General features: G+C 34.8%; 5 protein-coding genes across 5 annotated transcripts; 2 read left to right on the top strand and 3 right to left on the bottom strand.

The window, feature by feature from the left end:
- Window positions 1-4,556: 4,556 nt before the first annotated feature.
- On the top strand, window positions 4,557-4,912 carry CLUP02_15575 (uncharacterized protein; the record flags this gene model as incomplete). The annotated part of the gene is made up of 3 exons (XM_049294499.1): window positions 4,557-4,655; window positions 4,710-4,769; window positions 4,841-4,912. The coding sequence occupies 3 exons, from the start codon at window positions 4,557-4,559 to the stop codon at window positions 4,910-4,912; spliced, it is 231 nt and encodes a 76-aa protein (XP_049151645.1).
- Window positions 4,913-5,032: 120 nt separating this feature from the next.
- On the bottom strand, window positions 5,033-8,223 carry CLUP02_15574 (uncharacterized protein; the record flags this gene model as incomplete). The annotated part of the gene is made up of 12 exons (XM_049294498.1): window positions 5,033-5,059; window positions 5,114-5,229; window positions 5,287-5,462; window positions 5,515-6,194; window positions 6,329-6,432; window positions 6,493-6,600; window positions 6,684-6,705; window positions 6,783-6,822; window positions 6,882-6,968; window positions 7,011-7,054; window positions 7,393-7,457; window positions 7,536-8,223. 12 exons carry the CDS (start codon window positions 8,221-8,223, stop codon window positions 5,033-5,035), a joined length of 2,157 nt encoding a protein of 718 aa, XP_049151644.1.
- A 75-nt stretch (window positions 8,224-8,298) lies between these two features.
- CLUP02_15573 (uncharacterized protein) lies at window positions 8,299-9,159 on the bottom strand (the record flags this gene model as incomplete). The annotated part of the gene is made up of 5 exons (XM_049294497.1): window positions 8,299-8,360; window positions 8,396-8,544; window positions 8,618-8,893; window positions 8,970-9,023; window positions 9,107-9,159. 5 exons carry the CDS (start codon window positions 9,157-9,159, stop codon window positions 8,299-8,301), a joined length of 594 nt encoding a protein of 197 aa, XP_049151643.1.
- Window positions 9,160-9,507: 348 nt separating this feature from the next.
- Window positions 9,508-9,870, top strand: CLUP02_15572 (uncharacterized protein; the record flags this gene model as incomplete). The annotated part of the gene is made up of 1 exon (XM_049294496.1): window positions 9,508-9,870. One exon carries the CDS (start codon window positions 9,508-9,510, stop codon window positions 9,868-9,870), a length of 363 nt encoding a protein of 120 aa, XP_049151642.1.
- Window positions 9,871-10,419: 549 nt separating this feature from the next.
- CLUP02_15571 (DUF453 domain protein) lies at window positions 10,420-18,727 on the bottom strand (the record flags this gene model as incomplete). Its single annotated transcript, XM_049294495.1, has 3 exons — window positions 10,420-11,034; window positions 11,095-11,256; window positions 18,539-18,727. 3 exons carry the CDS (start codon window positions 18,725-18,727, stop codon window positions 10,420-10,422), a joined length of 966 nt encoding a protein of 321 aa, XP_049151641.1.
- Window positions 18,728-18,734: the final 7 nt, after the last annotated feature.

Here is an 18,734-nt window from a genome sequence, read left to right as displayed (position 1 = left end):
AGTGTAATTTTTACTAATTAGTAATTATACTTCTTCTTAAGCTAATATACGCGCAATTATAAGTATAATTACGCGTATATACTTATTTATAATTTAATTCTTTTTATTTACTTTTTTTTTTAGTATTAACTATTTATATATATATACTAATAATTTCGTATAGGACACTCCCTTTTTTAATAATCGCGTACGCTATATAATACTTATAATAAGCGCTTAATATAGCGTTCTAGCCCGTATTAAGGGTATATAGCTCCTAATAGTCCCTATATACTAACCTACGTAGTACCCTAACGACCTTATATCCTATAAAATAACCTCTTATCTCCTTATTAATACGTATACCTCTATATAATAGCTTCTTTATTATACGGATTCTTATATTATTTATAAGCTCTTTATCTTCTTTTTTAAAGACTTTTTACTAAATCTATAACCTTAGTATTATATAGGTTAGTATATACTACCCTAAATTATTTAATATCACTATACTAACTTATATAATCTAGCCCTAGCGTTAAATTAAGCTTAACCCTAAAATTACTAAAAATAGCTATTATATACCCCCGGATATTACTATAACTTATACTTAGGTTATTAATACTATCTAAACGACCGTATATAGCGATACTAAGACTAGTACCGAGTCGTGCGCTTATTATAAAGCTAGTAAAAGTATTTTTACTAATTATATTACTTTTATAAATAAGGGCTATTTTAGTTATAATTATATATTTATTATATACGAGTATACGCTCGTTATACCTCCTATTACTATTTATACGTTACCCTATATTACTTTATATTTATTTATAGTTTACTAACGGTTCGTATTAGCTTATAATATACTTACTAAGGTTATTAAGCGCGGTCGTAATTATAAGGGCCGTAATAAAGTCCGTATTAACGCTCTACTTAAGTCTCTAGGTATTATCCTCGCTATATACTTCTATATAATAATAAAAGCCCTTAAATAAGTAGCTAAGTAAGCTAAAGATAACGAAGAGGGTATATATAATAGTATATAGGATTATAAAGAGCGTTACTAACTTATATAAACTCTAAGTAAGGAGTAATTAATTTAATATTTTTATATAATATAATATAAGAGTTTATATAAGTATATATTAGGATATAATATAGTTAGGCTTAATACTTAGGTAATAAGGCCCTTATAAAGTTATAGGGTACTTACTAATTATAAGCTAGAGTATATGCGCTTAGTTTAACTTATAAAAAGCTATAACTAACTATATAAAAGCTCCTCCTAAAGTTTAACGTTTTTAGTAAAATTATAGAACTTTTATTTATTATATATTATCGTTATATACCTTTTTATCTTTTTTAACGTTATAGATCCCTATAAGCGTCTATATTTCTATATATATACTTATAAGACTTTATAAGTAAAAGGATACCCCTATATATCGCTATAATTATATATAAATATTTACTTCTTACTTAAAATTTCTTTTTTAGTTTCTTACTTTATATATTACTACTTTCTTAGAATAGTATAACTACGTATTAATTTTTTATTATATCGAACGATAATTATTATAAAGTTAGAGAGTAATTAGACCTATAATATAATTATTATATATATTTTTATAGTTTCTAATATTAGAATTATAAAGCGAACTTTTAAACGTTAACTTACGAAATAGGACTTATAATAAGAAAAGCGTACGGTCTTTTTTAAGGATCTATTAATTCGTATTTAAGAATTATTTTTTTAATAATACTTAAACAATAAAAATATCCTTTTTTAACTCTAGTTTAAAGGATTTATAATTACGGCTATAGGATTATTAATACATCGTTAATAGAATTAGCTTTAGTAATAATAAATATTAAAATAGCTCGTAATTATATAATAATAATTAAAAGAGTTCTTTTTTAATATATTAAAAGTTACTCGCCGTACTAAAGGGTATAGTAAAGAGTATTTTTATATATAGGTTCGCTAATAAGTTTATATTATTAACTAAGATAAACTATACTTTATATATTATAAAACCTTTTTATAATAAGTTTACGATCGGTTAAGTAAGATAAAGTACTATTATAAAAGGTTTACGATTCCTAAACTAAATTATATTTAGTCTTTAGATACGTACGATAAGCTTTTACTATTTAGATTTAAGATCTATATTAATATTAATACTTATTTATAGTTTATTATATAGTTCTATATAAAGGTTTTTACTTATACGTCCCGGAATATACTTATATAATATCTTACTGTTATTTAATAACGGGGATTTATATTATTACGAGTTTATTTAGACTAAGGGAAAGAAACCGTTCTTATATCTAGTATTTATTATTACTTTTTATAATACTATTTAATAATAAAAAGTTTAATTATATTCCGTAATTACTAAATCTTTAGTAAAAGTATTTATAACGTTAAGATTAAGAGTTAGTAGAATCGTTTTTATTAAAGTAAATTAGTATATTAGTAAGTAAGTAATATATATCTTAGTATATATAAGTATACTTACGTTTATAAGAATACTTCTAATTACTTAAGTTCTAAGGGCTATTTTATATAAATATACTCTCTAACTAGATTATATTTCTATTTACGTATATATTACTAATTCGTTTTAATTTTATTAACTTTATATAAATTTAGAACTCTTATTAAATTCGTTATTAAAAAGGTCGCTTTTACGTTATTTCTAGTTAGCTATAGTAACTATATTATTAACCTACGTTACGAACTATATAAGACTTTATATAGCTAATTAACTAAGACTAAGTTTAATAACTATTAAACGCTATTTAAAATAATAATAATCTAGACGTATATTTTTTTTAAGCTACTTTATAGATTTATACTTTAATTATTAAGGGCTCCTTAACTATATTAGCTAAAAGTACGAAGTTTAGCAAGGCTAATTATCCTTATTTTAAAGCGTATTAATATTTTCGTATTTGTTTAAAGTAATATATATATAATAAGCTCTAACTAGAAGTTATTTTACTTAGTAAACTATAGGGCGGTATTATATAAGTTAAGTAAAAATTTAAAAACTTTAGAATTAATCTTAGAGTATTAAATAGCTTCGTAATTACGAGCGATATTAAGGACGAAGAGGAATTATAAATATAATTATAGTTTACTTTAAACTATTTACTAACGAGAATACTCGTTTCTATCTTCATAGTATACTAAGTTATTTACTATTATAAACTTTATTTTCTTATTAAACTACTATAATCTTATCTTTCTTATCGTTTTTATCTTTTTTAACTTTTTTCTTAACCTTTACCTCTTTTTTAATAATTTTCTTTTTTTACTTAACTAATAATTCCTTTTTAATCTTTATCGTTAGTTTAATATTAATACTTATTAAAAGCCGTGTTTTTAGAACATTTTTATACGTCGTTTTGCTTAAAGTTTTAGTTATAATTAGCTTTATACGACTTTTTCTTTTTTTTACTAACTAAAGTTTAATAACTAGCGATTTAATTTTAGTTTAAGAAATAATAGAAAGTTAGTAATTATCTTTTTTATATAAGATCGTAGCTTTAAAAAGGAATTTCTCTAAACTTATAACTTCGTACGCTATTTTATAATACTCTAAGATATCGTAAGGATTTTTTATATTAATTAGAAATACTATTCATTTTATTCAAAGAATTTACTAGTTTATTATAAAATATAAAATAATAGATCGTATTATATCTTAATATAAAGTAAACGTTAAAAAGTAATTAAACTAAACTTTCTTAATAAACTTCTTAATAACTTAGACGTTAATATAAGTCGTTACTTAGAAACTATTAAGTTCGTTCTTAAAAAAGGATATGTTATATAATATAATAAAGATATTAATTATTAGTAATTACTTTAGCTCCTTTTTCGTTTATTAAATACTTCGTTCTTACTTTTTTAAACCTATAAAAAGAGATTTTATTAATATCGAGGCTTATATATTTATACGTTCTTATTATATAAAAAGGGCAGAGCCTATATAAGTATTATTATTAATTAGTCGTTTCGGAATAGCTTTATAAAGAGGTATCGTAAGGTTAATTAGTTTAGTAACGTCTTATATAAAAACTAGAAGTTATTATAAATCTATATTATAATGTCTATAAGCGAGCTATTAGTTTAATAACTTAAGTAAAGAGTGATTTTTATTTATAAAAAGGTAAAAAATAGTAGTTATTTTTATAATAAAGTTATAAAGAGAAAATTTTTTTATATCGGGGTACGATATTACGCGATTTTATATACCGCTATACGGTCTAATATATTATAAAATTAAAGTATTTTTTAAGCCGTAAATCTTTATAACCCCTATTTATAGGTTACTATACTAGTCTAAACCCTATCCTAAGTAGTGGGGTGACTATAAAATACGATTTCTACTTTAATATATAAAAAAAGTGTTTTGGCAGAGTGCCTCTTATAGTCTGCCGTACAATTTCTCAAATTACTGAACTAGAGAACTTTAATACTTTTCACATCTCTAAGTCACATTACGTCTCTCCTTAACAGATACTCGACAGCATCATACCCCCCGAAACCTTAGTTCAAAATGCAATTACCTACTATTCTCTCGGTAATTCTTTCCATGGCCCTTGTCGGTCAGGCAGCTGCCCAGAAGTCCTACTGCAGAGCCTTTGCCAACAATAACGTAAGCTTATGGGTACCCTGGAAAATGATTCAAACTTTCTAACATTCCCGACAGCTCTCAAACGCTGCGTGCAGAGGTATCGAGGGAGTTTGCACGACGGCTTGTCCGCGTGAGGTAAGTGATTTGCTCACCTGAGAAGATGCACAGTAAAGTTGTCGCGTAACATGTGCTGACATGAAGGAAAGTGCGGAGCTGGTTTTGTGCTTCAGAGTGTGAACGAGGCTGAAGGCAAGTGTGGCTGTTTCTGCAAGAAATAGAGACTCGAGTAGGACCCATAAGATGGATTTGGTTTTCATCGATTCATACGATACAAATACGTAGTGCAAGCATAGCAAAAATACATTGTTGAAATTCCCTCCTTCGAAGCCTACCCCATGTCAAGGCGGATCGTCTGATGGCTCTTCCTACAGACTCAGCTCATCACGCCGTGTCATCATATCTCATAGAGAAGCACCAACATCAACCAAAACCTTGACTTGGTTGTCCTTATCCGTAATCAACGCCTTGATACCATGTTCTACAAGATCCTCCAAAGGAATCTTCCTCGTGATCATGGAGGCAGGCTTGAGGGCTCCTAACGACCTATAAGTAAGTAGTGGTTCGTGTAAAGGGGATATTCGAGACTCCTTACCTGTTTTCAAGTTCTCAATCACGGCCTGATAATCCTTCTTCTGATATCCAAGTACAGACTTATACGAGCTTTCTCTCCACGTTACCCAATTTGGGTTGAAGGGAATTTCCTTCTCCCAGATCGCAACATTGATGACCGTGCCGCGTGTCTTGACGGCCATGCACGCAGCTTTGACACTATTCCAAGTGTTAGCAAAAGAACTGCAAGAAAAATGGACGGACTACACACCTAGCCGGTACACCTGCGCAGTCAAGTGTGACATCAGCGCCAATGCCACCAGTAATCTTCATCACCTCCTCCATAACATCTTGGCTCTTGGGATCAATGATGTGTGCTGCTCCAAACTCCTTTGCGAAATTTTGCCTGGCGGTGGCAATCTCCGCTACCATGATATTCGAAACCCCCTTCGCCTTCAAACACAATACAGCGGCCAGCCCGATCGGACCGCCTCCCATCACCAAAACATTGGACTCTGACGTGACGGTAGTGGCAGAGACGGCATGCCAAGCTACCGAAAGCGGCTCCACCAAGGCGCCCAGCTCGAGAGGGATGCCCTCAGGCAAAGGGAAGACCTGATCCGCGGGCACCGACACCGCCTCGCTCAGGCCGCCACCCCAGCCGCTCAGTCCGATGAATCCGCCTGTGTGGCACGCATTCTCGGCACCGGCCTTGCAAGCAGCACACTTACCGCAGTAAATCGTAGGCTGCACGGCGCAAGGGAGGCCGATTTTGAGATGCTCCTGCTTGACTTCTGAGCCTATCTCCTTGATGATGCCAGAGAATTCATGGCCAAGCGTCACGGGAATCTGGTCGCCTGTGACCGGATGTCTAGAGGAGGGGCAGAAGTTAGGGCCGCCGAGGTATTCATGGAGATCAGTCCCGCAGATACCGACGAATGCCGGGGCAATCTGGGGAAAGGTGAAGTGCGTGTCAGTGTCAAGTCTGAACTCCAAAAGTAATGTTACAGTCCCTCCATCTTCCCCGCGCGGGGTAGATGCCGGGCGGACTATGTACTTAGGAGGATACACTGGGGAAATCTCACTTTGATCTGATGAGGGCCACATGGTGGCTCTGGAACCTGTTCGATCCTGATATCTTCCTTGCCGTAATATCTTGCAGCTCTCATGGTGGTAGGTGTAAGTGTTGCTATCGAGTTTTGTTCGGAAAGAATTATTACTTATGGCAGTCAAAGTGATGGGTGGGAACATGAAGCGGAAGCTTGAAGATGGAGAGACGCACTTATGTAGTTGGAGGCTGGACGAACGGAAGCCCGGTAAGTGACGACGTACTGTGCTTTCTCCTCTCGTGGCGTTACTTTGTCGTCCCAAAGTTCCCGGTACCGAAAGTGTGTCGGTATCACCGCGGAAATAATGTCAGTCGGGTCGTCGTATGATCACCAACTGCATTGAGCACTTCCCACTGCCCCGCACTGTCAGGCCACGTGCTTAGTGGCTGCCATCAGGGATTCTTTCTTGTTTGAGGTCTTGCTGGGAGACTAGGCGCGTCGTGAGGAATACGATATCCGACTGATGCGTGCTTTATGGATGCGTGTCCATATATCATCATAGCTAGCATAGTTTCCTTATTTGATTCACCTTACCACCCAATGTGGAGCGGGATCCTTGCTAACCATGCCGGCCTTAAAGCGACGCTTGAGGTGCAACAACTTGGGTAAATTTGAACTCAAGCACTGCACGAGACCTTAAATAACTTCAGGACCTCACTTCATCTCTCTGCCTATCAGGCCGATTGTGGCGTCCGCAAGGAACTGTCAAGTCTGGAATTGAAACTACAACCGGGTGCGAGAGAAACGATTCCAAGTCGACGATTGGATGACAACAGTCACGATCAGGTGTAAGATCCAGGCTTAAGATCCGTTGTTACCCTGAGGTTTATCATTCTGGATGATGAGTTAGGCACCCTTCAATATCAAATTCCTAGAAACATTCCATCATTATGATAAGTCTTTCCCTGTTACTTCGTCGCTGTGCTCGAAATCAAGGGTATCTTTAGCCGCTCCTGGCCTATCCACTAACGTCGCTACGTAAGCAACTACTTCAAAGTACTTTAGTTATCCAGTCTGCCCTACAAGTACAACTCTCAGACTCCACCTAACGCCCAAGTGTTTCCGAGCTTGTTTCTGCTAAGGGCGATCTTGGAAATCTCCTTGACTGCGTGCATGCAGAAATCAGTATGTGATTGTGCAGAAATTCCAAGCGATGGACAATGCTGGGGAGCAAAACACTTACAGTCTTTCCAGGTCATGGGGTCCTTGGTTTCATCAGCTGACTGCCTCCAGAGCCTCGCCATCCAGCTTGTTACCAACAGGTCCAACTCCTTGTGGTCCATAGGGAGTATGACATCCAACTGGGGCATGCTTAATAGTTTCTTTTCCTTGTCTCTCTTTGCGACTGACTCAATAGCGACAACTTCTCCCTTCATGTTTTTCCAGTGGATCTCATCTTGGTGCTTCATCTGGTGCACCGCGCTATCGCCGGCCTTGAAGTGATCTTTTACCTTCCACCCAGAGACGCCGGGCATCAGGTAGACTTCCTTATATGTTCTCTTAGAGCTCATCTGACCCTGAATAACCGTGACATCGTTCAGCTGCATACTGAAACTTTCGAGTCCCTTGAGTGGGTCCTGTGTGAAGTCGTAGATGTGGTCCAATCTGGTTCTCACTTTGTCGCTGCCAGCTTCTGAAGAGACTCTGTAAACCACTTTTTGAACTCCATACACCAATGACTTTGCGTCAGTCACAACGTTACTCAGCTCATAGAGCGCGCGAGGTGGTGAGGTATGGGCGAAGATTGTCGTTTTATCCAGGAACAAGGTTGGTGTTTCTCCACAGCTGAGCTGTGCCCTTGAGTCGCTGACGGTATTGTCATAAGTTGGCGGTTCCACGTCAACATCAAGCATGGAGGGTTTTGCTGTCATTTTGAGCGATGTGTTTTAGTTGCGATTGCTGGTTGGGTTGTTTTGGTTTTCGCTAGTATGGTGCAGTTCCAGCTGTTACTGAGGAACGAACTTGAGAGGTGAATGCTGTGTAGTCAAAGACTCCGTGTTGGGCGTGCCTCGGCGTGGGGTGTATCACCCTCAAATAAAGCACTCATGCGCTCCTCCTTTCTCGCCGCTGCAAGCGATTGTAACATATTCGCCAACGTAAGGAACAACCATAAGTGGCTGAGCAGAGCTCGAAATGAGGCCACGCCCAGCTCAGGTGTTGTCACACGCTGCAGCCAAGGAAAACGGTGCGCCCTGTGATAAGGGGTCTTGTTCTGGAAGCTGACTAGGCACCTAAATTCGGGCTCTAAAATGGGCCATGATTTACAGGCCTTTTAGGTCATTGGCGGTGTCGTCGCGAAGGATGTGCAACCTTGTCTCGGAGAAGCCCTGATGGAGTCGGTTAGTAAGGCAGAGCGGCACAGCCACTGCTGCTGCGGTGCCGTGTGCTCCAACTAAAGGCTCAGGAGAGATTATGTTCGGCTCCGAGGACGGATATGTTACGTCACACGCATTGCATTGTGGTGTAGGTAGCTGAATGTTTCCTCTTGTCAGAAGGCGATGTTTCCCTTCGATGAGAGACCTGAAATTTTGGATCGCATCCCTGTGCAGATCTCAACTGTAAAGCCGCCGGAAGGGCTTGTGATCTTCACCGGCGCGAAGAGAGGCTGCCCCTTCACGCAACGACGTATAGGTAGCTCATGAGCTTCACCAAAGTCTTGAAGCTGCATGCCCTGTATATATCGTATCACTCATTTTCCGTGAAAACTCCCTTCGCCTAGACTTTCAGAGTCCATTTAAGTTGATTGCGTGGTACGGAGGATGAATGAAGGAGACAAGTCTTGTGCCTAGGTGATCCTCTGAGCGCATTACATAAGAAATCTCTCCGGTCTGACAATGGCTGTTGTTTGGACTGATGGAGCATGAGGACCCAGGAGGACATCCAAATATACATCTCCTGAGGAGCTCCCCAAAACGGTCAGGTGTGAACATGCCATATGACATGTAAATTGTGGTAAACTGCTGGCTCACCCGTTCTCAATCTACGTGACCGTTTTCATCGGGGGTCTCTCGCTAGCTATTCCGCCTCTGGGGGAAGCATGGGCCATCTATGAAACAAGCGTGACGAAAGACGACGAAAATGTACACCTACATCCTTTGTTGAATTCTGACCTCACCAACTTCGCTATCCCCAGACGGATCAACCACAAGTATCAAATGCTACGGAAAATCATCACCAAGTCGCCGCTGAGATTGCTCACTCCGACATCAAGACGCGTGTCGGCCGCGTCGGGTAGAATAAACGCGCTCAATCTCTCAACGCGTCTCAGTACCGCCTCGCCACACACCGCAACTTCCAAGACGACCGCTCGCAAAGATACAGTGGAAACGAAATCGCCCGCCAGTGCCAATGCACAGTCGGAAAAGAGGAAGAAGACTATAGCAGAGCAGGATGAGGAGCTGCGATTGAAGCTCGAGGGCATCTCAGGAGACGGCGGCGCATCTGGGGTTGAGTACGAAGGCGGAAAGGCCGAAGGATTGAAAAGAGGTGTCAAAGAAAACATGTTCCGGGTCATATAATCTCACCAAACACTTCCATGGCAGAATGTCGGAATTCCGGAAAGCTAGCCCCTGGGGTCCATTAGTTTCGCCTCCCTAGCTTCAACTGACCAGCGTGCGGTTCATGCCGGCAGCCGACAAAATGAAGCTGTCAGTGCTTCCGTTGCGATTGAGCAGCCTCAAGCATGCGTCTTTGCCTCACTTTACTTTCTTTGGGCAGTCGAAGCAGGTTAAGGTACGATGGAATGAATACCGTCACAAGAAAATTACTCCTATCTTACTACTTGCTAAGGAGCTGTCAATTTGTCGTGTTGTTAATTCATGCATAAGTACTTACCTTGGGGAATCGAACTCCTCGTCACTGGTGGTTTTGTGGATATGTTGTATGTCTGAATAGCTCTTAAGTGCTCAAATGCTTCACATTCAGTGCTGACACACGAGCGTTGCATAGGATCGCCATATTTTGCATTCTCTCAAAGAGAATCCACCCGGCCATCTAAATCTTAAAGTAGATGATATACTTGGCGTGAAATTGTTTCAAAGCCATGAACAGGGTAAAAGGTGCGCCCCCTAGATATCGCTGGGAACAAACAGTTGCCCCTGGAAGATATATCTCGCAGTGCGGACGAAACCCAAAACGCTGAAAGCAGGCAACTTTTCCCCTTGTCCCGCAGCTATGGTTTCAACAGACATTGGGAGATGGCCCGCGGGATGTTGGATTTTGAGAGTGCCACAGGCTAATGTGGCAGGACTCAACAGACGATTGAGGACTGAACCTTCGATCCGGCTGGCAGCAGTCGTACAAACCCCTCCTGTCCCGGCCATACTTGGGTGACAATGATTATCAAGAAACAGGCGCGCTTGAATATGTCCCTCTTCCGACGTTGGCTTTGAGACCAAGGCAACCATCGGAAGCATCGGGGACTGTTCATCAACCTGATTCCAGGCTTTGCATTTGCCAAGCTTCTCAGATATCCGTCCTCTAACTTCTCGGACGCGAGCGATGAGCTCAGAATTGCTGTCAATGGCGCTCACTGTCTCGTTGCCTTGAATGCCGAGGTCTTGCGCAGCGATGAACGCGATAGCATTGCCAACTTCGCAGTACGTAGCTTCGACTGTGCCAAATGTGCATTCGAGTGTATCTATCGGGTTGCCAGTGGGTAGCATTCGTTCAGGTGTTGCTGTCTGCGGCTGGATTCAGCATCGCAACGTTCAAGTTGAATCTGGCTCTACGACCAAACCTACCTGTGAATAGTCCATTAAAATAGGAGCACCGGTCCCGGGACATCCAGATATCGAATAGTCACCCTTCTCTAGTGCTCGCCCATTTGAAGCATCAATCGGAACATGGGCAATCAAAATTGCGCTCGTCCCAGTGTTATAGATTTTGACCACTCTCTTGCGATTCTGCCAATTGTCTATTCTTAAGAGTCCCTCATTGATTGCGAAAGGACCAACACCAGCCGAAATATTCCCACAATTAGCACCGTATGAGACGGTTGCTTTATCGAGACCGACTTGAGCAAATGTATAGTTAACTATCGGATTAGAAGTCTAATTCGACCGCGGCATATAGCCGACTACGCAAGGGCCAATTAGGGGCCCTATTTACGATTATCGTAGCTAGCCTAACTTATAGTTAGAACCTCCTTTTTATACTTACTACGTAAATATTTATATAGTTTAATTAATCTCTTTATTAACTACGGTTCGAACTAACTACTTTATAATAAGGATATTAATACTAATTAGTAATTAAATTCTATTATCGTAAATTAATAAAATATCTTATTATATAGAAAAAACGACCTCTTAATACCGTATAAGATAGGAAATTTATATTAATTAACCTTATAAAAGTAAATAAAAAAAGAAGCGATTTTTAAATACCGCACGGAATTAAGTAATCGTAGCCCTTTACTACTTACGAGAGGTCGACATTTATTATATTAAATTACGTTAATTAATAGAACTACTTAAGTAACTAGCTTTTTACTATTGCCCCGAGTAGCTTTTTTACTAAACGACTTTTTTATAACTAGCCTGCGATTAGAAATTAATTAGTTAAATTAATAAAAAGAAATACTTACGTAATAACTACCCGCTTAATTAATTAGTATAACGAACGAGCTTAATAATATAATATAAAAAAGTATTACGTAATCGAAAAAGGGGATCTCTAAACGTAAATATTTTTACTTAGTAACGAAGGTAACCTTATAGGAGTTATTAAACTAAAAGATTTACGGTATATAAAAAAGTCTATTATTACGAGGATCTTATAAGTACGACTTTAAGCCCGCGATCTAAACGACCTCTTTATAACTTCCTTAATTACCCCCTAGGTATTATTTAAGAATATAATATAGGGGACGGTTTAATAAAAAAAGAGGGGGATTTAGAGGTTTTAATAATATCGAATTAAGAGTATTACGGATCTTAAATATTAATTTAAAAAAAAAGTAGTTACCCTAAAGTAGTCCTATAACCTCCCGCTAGAGTTATTATTAACTTAAAAAAAGGCTAAAAAGACGAGGATCTAAGGGGAAAAGAAAAGAATCCTCTAGAGGGCCGCTAAAAAGCTTTTTTTTTATACTAGCTCCCGGCGCGAAATTACTAATTTTAAAAAATTAATTAAGGAAGCTATTTAGAAATTATAAAGAGTACGAGGCTTAAAAAGCTAGAAGTATATAGGATAGTAAAAATCGGTAACTAATAAAGATCTTAAAACTAATTATTATATTTTTTTATAGTAATATAAACGTCTACTACTATTATTATTAAAAAGAATTACTAAAAACTACCCTTTTATATTAAATAAAAAAGAGGATCTTAGTAAGTACGATAGCTAGCGATTTAAAAAGGTAATAATAATTATTAAAAATAATAAAAATAAGAGTAATAGCGAGATAGCGAGAAGAAGCGAGAATTTCTTAAACCTTAATAAATTCGTTAAGTAGTAAAAGTACGGATTTACTACGACTAGTGCGCAGATTAAATATATCCTTATTAAAATTAAATATATTAGTAATTATTAATATAGGTATAAGCTAAAGTACGACCCTTAGTAAATTAAAGTAAAGAAAAAGAGGACAAAACCCGATCCTAAATAGAATCCTAATCCCTTATAAATAAGTAAATATTAACCTAGACTATTAGGGGACGTAGATATATAGAATTATAAATTAGCTTAACGGTAAGTAGATTAACGTAGTATTAATCTATTTAACTAAGGTTTATAAAAAAAAGGGGCTATAGGAGTAACCTTTATTTTATCAAATCGTAAACGACCTTAGTTACTAACTAAACGAATAATTCGCGAGCATAAGCCTAAGAATTATAAAAATAATTAATAAATTCCTCTACGAGCGAGGGGTATTACTAACGTAATTATAATCGTAAGAGCTATACGAAATACTAATAATAATAATTATAAAAAAAGAATTCGTATTATAGAACTAAGTATAAGTCGATAGAGCGTATAATCGCTTTAACGAATTTAAAAAAAGGGTAAACGACCTAGATTTCCTCCCTATAATTATTAACGGAAATCTATTATTATAAAAAGATATACCGGGGCAAAATATAATACTAGAAGTACGATAATTAATAATTCTACTTATTTCGATCTATAACTCGTTATTACTATTAATACGAAATTCGGTACCGATTAGCTAATAAGAAAAGAGGTAGACGACCCGAAGTTATTAATAATACGTAGCGACGTAGGGATCGTATATAAATACTAAAAATCTAGTAGCGAATACGAAGTAATTTATAAACCTTAAAAAGATCTTCTTAAAAGAGAAATTATACTCTAAGGAGAAGTATAAAGTCTTATAAGAAACCCTAATAATATTTTATAATTATTACGAAAAAGTCGGAATTAGGGAATATTAGTACTATTTAGTAATTAATATCGTACTTATAAGTAAAACCTCTAATTATTATTATAAAGCAGTACGTAATCTCGATCGAAACGACTTTTTTAATATAATTAACGTAATTTAAAGCCGCTTTAAGACCTATAATAAGAACCTAGAGCTCTTATTTAAGCTATAAGTAATTTCTTTTATATTTATAGCTAAGATAATAGAGGGTAAATCGTAAATAGAGATCCTCGAAAAGCTTATCGATCGAATTAATAAGCTAGCAAAAACCTAGCTAAATAAGGGGATAAATAAATAAAAAATCGGATATCTTTATACTATAGTTTAGTATATATTAAAAATAAAAATAATACTATACTAAGTACCTAAAGACTATAAAACGCTCTACTCGAGGCTAAGATCTAGTTTTAATATTAAAATAAGAATACTATACTAAACCTACCTCTAAGTATACGACGGCCCTTATTAATAATATTAAGTCGATTAAACGTATAATAATAAAAAAAAAGAGGCTAAATACGGTAATCGCTAGTAAAGAGGCCTAGATTCGTTAAATAAGTAGAGATTTAACTTACGGGTAGGGTAATAAAAAAAGTAATACTATATTTATAAAAAAAATAGATATTAGTTAAGTAACTACTTTAAGGAGGAGCGTACTAAATCGTATAAATAATATAAAAAGTCGAGGGTAGTAAATAATAAAACTAGCCCTCGTTAGTTTAACTAATTCTTTATTATATATAAGGATAGATCCGGGGGTATAGAACTTAGTAACGGTAGCTAAAATAGCGGCTTAAAATATCTACCCCCTATAAAAGATTTAGAAAATAAAAAAAATCTTACCCCCTATACTAATAAATTAGATTATAATAAAATCGACGATATTAACTACTCTTTTTTTACCCCGTTAGCTTTTAGAGGATATACGAAGCTAAATAAATAGAGGGTAGTAAAAGCTCTTAATAAGTAGGCTTTTATTTATAAATAATAAAAAAAGGTCCCTTAGATAATAGATATAGAGGTAGCTAAAAGGGCGAATTTAATAGGGCTAAAGCCTATTCTCTTAACGATTAAAGAAAAGACGCTATTTCTTTTAATATTTAAAAAAAAGGAATATAGTACTAAGCAAATCTAGGGGTAACTAAAGGGGTCCTTTTTATACTACCTAAATCCCTCGAATACTAAGCTCGTATAAGTATTCTATATAAGTAAAAAGTACGGCCTAGACGATTTCTATAGGATTATCCTAAATACTAGGGCATCGTAATAATTAACTAAAAAAAAAGGGCAATTCTAAGCGCTATAAAAGATCGCGCTAATAACGCTTAATACGTTAACGGCGGGTATTATAAGGATTAATTTCGGCCTAAATAAGGAAATCGTCGCCCTAAGTATAATAAAAATAGAAATATACTTTAGAATAATAACTTTTTATATTTTACTTATTAATACCCTATTTCTCTTATATCTAAAAAATATAGATCGACTAGGTATTATATTTAATAATACGAGGAATAGAATTTTTAATAATAAGTATTTCGAAATAGTTAAACGATAATAGGGGCATGCGTTTATAAAACTTATTAATAATACGAAGTTAATTAATTACTTAACGGAAAGTAAGTTTAGAAAACTATATTAGAGATTTGGGTACCCGTCGGTTACGAGGCTATATAACTTCTAAAAGTAATTAGGTAATAATAATATTAAAATAGGGGCGCTAGAATAGTTAACGAAAGTATATTATTAATACTAAATAAATGCGCAGAGCCTACGCAGATTTAAATTTAAATTATATAATAAGCTTAACTTTAACTAGGAAATCGTTATTAATATTTTCTATTTAAATAGTCGGCTAGTACTATATATAATCGACGTAGCTATATCCTTCTAAGCAGGGCAATTCCTCTAGGATTTATAAGTAAAAATAGTATAGGTAGCCCTATAAAAAAGCTAGATCGATATATACTAAGGACCGCTAAATAGTATTAAAACCGACGCTAGTACTAGCTTTAAGTTAGTAGAATTTAAAGATAATACGATAGCTTATAGTATATAACTAAAAGTCGTACCCGTTAAAGCGCACTATAGTATTAGAAAGGTAAAAAGGGCATATTAATAATTAAAAAGGGCGTTTAGAATTATTAAAGAGGAAAATCCGGATTCTATTAATAACGGATGTTTTTAGATAGTACTTAAATATTATAACAATATTATAGGGCCTAACGGACTTATATTAACGCTATTAGTATTTAGGGTATATTTAAGAACGACCTTAGCCTCGCTACTATTACTAAGTATAAGCTAACGAGCCTAAGTAATTAAAAAAGTAATATAAGTACTGCGCGAGGTAAGTATAAGAAAGTAAGTTAATAAGGTAATTACTACGTATAATAGGCCCGATATAAGGGATAATTTAGATATATTACTAAATTCGGATATACGAGTATAGCGCGAAATTACTTAATAGTGGGCTAGGCTATATAAGTTAATTTCCGTTAATAAGCGCTTTTATATAGTTACGAGAGATTATAACTAGCTTCTTAAAGTATTAATTATAATAGTTAGACCGTATTATATAGATCTTAATAAGGTAATTTCTAACTTATAAAAAGAAGAAGAGCTAGGGGAAACTATATAACCTGTAGTAGAGGTATAGGAAATTATCCTTAACGAAATCGTCGTAATAGTACTAATAAACGACGAAGAAAAAGAAATTACTAAAAGGGTACTAATATTATTAATAAGACGTTATAAAAGACTACGATAATAAGCCCTAACGTAATAATTTATTACTAATAACGAAGTAATTAACACTTTTTATATAATAAAAAAGAAAGCCGATTTCGAGCTAGTAATTAAACTACGTAAAAAAGGCGTAATTATAACTACTAAAAAGCCGTATAAAAGATTAGATCTTATCGAAATAGATACTCTTTATAATCGAGGGGTCTATCGATTTATTTTATACGACCTAGAAAAATATATAAACCTCCGCATATTTAAATTACGAATAGTTCGTAAGATTAAAAAGAAAAGAACACCCTAGCTATATAAGAAGTCTAGATACGTAATTTAGGGGTATAGTAACGTTAAAAAGGCAACGCTACTTATATAATCGCCCACTATATAGTACTATAGCTAATAATTAATAATAGTATTAATAGTATTGCTATAGAAGAAGGGATACGAGATTTAGAGCCGTAATATTACTTAGGTATATACTTAATCGGCTATAGGGCTTATAAAGAAAATCCTAGCTTATTTACCGAAGGAAATAGCTAATAAGTACCTAAAAAGCACGATTATTAAAGTGCTTAAGCTACTATATAGGCTCGTAGAATTAGGCACTTATTAGTAAGCTACTTATTACGATTTTTATATTAATTAACTATTAATAATTACCTCTACGTACGACCCGTACTTATTAATTATAGAGTACGAAGGTAACTAATTTAGGATCGTTAGAATATAGACTAATAATATATTAAGCCTATTTAATATTAACTTTATAAAAAAAGAGGATAAGGAGCTTTAAAAAGCGGGCTTTATAATAAAGCTAAAAGAGGTCCTTATAATAAATACCCCCCTAGTATTTAATAGCGGGATTTTTATAATTAAAAGGGAAACCGTCGTTTTTTAGTAAAAGGGGTAGGGTAAGAAAATTAACTTCGTTAATCTAAACGTAATTAATATTAAGAAGTAATATAAAGCTAAGCTCGTGCGAGGGGTATATATTATAAGTATTTATTAGCCCGAGGTAATTTTTAACTATACTAAAGTAGCATAAGCTATAAATCTAACTAAATAAAACGTTTAGGTACTTAATAAGTAGCTTAAGTAGTAGTAAACGAATCTCGATCGAGGTCTCGTTTATTACTTAATTAACCTTATAATTAATAAGCTCTACGTCTTCGTTAATAGGTTATTTATGAATAATAACGACCTTATTTCGTAATTAGGGTATATTATTATTCTAGTTAATAAGAGTATAAGCGAGAGCGAATTTATTATATATAGTAATATAATCTATTATTTATTAACTAAAAGTAAGTAAATAACGAGAAGTATATTAACGTCGGAGGTTTATAGTATAATTAACGGCGTTAACCTCTCTTATATAATTTTAATAACGCTAAAGAAAATTACTAATCGAATTAGCTTTTTACTTATTTTAATAGTTATTTATACTAATTCTTACTCGCTATACGAATGCTTTATTAAATTAGGAATAATAAAAGAAAAGAGGTTTATAATTAATATTATAGCCCTTAAGTAATTGTATAAAAGGCGCGAAATACTCGAGATCCGTTAGATTAATAATAAAGATAACTTCGTAAACGTTTTTATAAAAGTAATACTAAATAAGGGATTAAAATAACTTATAAGTAGTAAAAAAGTTATTATACGAATAGAGGGATAGGTTATATAAAAAAAGTAAAAAAAAGGGGGAAAAGGAGACGACTTAGTAAACGGGCCTAAGGTCGAATTATACCTCTAACTATAGCAGTTAAATTAATAAAAAAAAAAAAAGTTAGTATCGGATTAGAAGTCTAATTCGACCGTAGTATATAACTAACTACGTAGGGGCTAATTAGGGGCCCTATTTACGATTATTATAGCTAGCCTAACTTATAATTAGAACCTCTTTTTTATACTTATTACGTAGATATTTATATAGTTTAATTAATCTCTTCGTTAACTACGGTTCGAACTAACTACCCTATAATAGGGATACTAATATTAACGTCTATATTAGGTCTTTCCGAAGGCTAGACGATGGTAACTTTTGAGGTTACGATGCGTCCGCCGCCCATTCCGTTAATTTGGCCGGGATCAGGCGATCCCATGACACGTATGAGAAACTTATCTCTGGCTGTCCCTGATTTGGGAAGGTCCTTTGCATGGAAAAAGAGGGCTTTGCTAGTGCCGCCCCGGATGAACGTGGCGAACACATTAGGAGCTTTCAGGAGTTTTGCAGCAGCCATAGTTTGT

The sequence above is a fragment of the Colletotrichum lupini genome, chromosome 8, assembly GCF_023278565.1.
Source record: "Colletotrichum lupini chromosome 8, complete sequence".
In the NCBI taxonomy this organism is placed as follows: domain Eukaryota; kingdom Fungi; phylum Ascomycota; class Sordariomycetes; order Glomerellales; family Glomerellaceae; genus Colletotrichum; species Colletotrichum lupini.
Note: the sequence above shows the minus strand (reverse complement) of the source record. Positions and strands in the feature narration are given on the sequence as shown.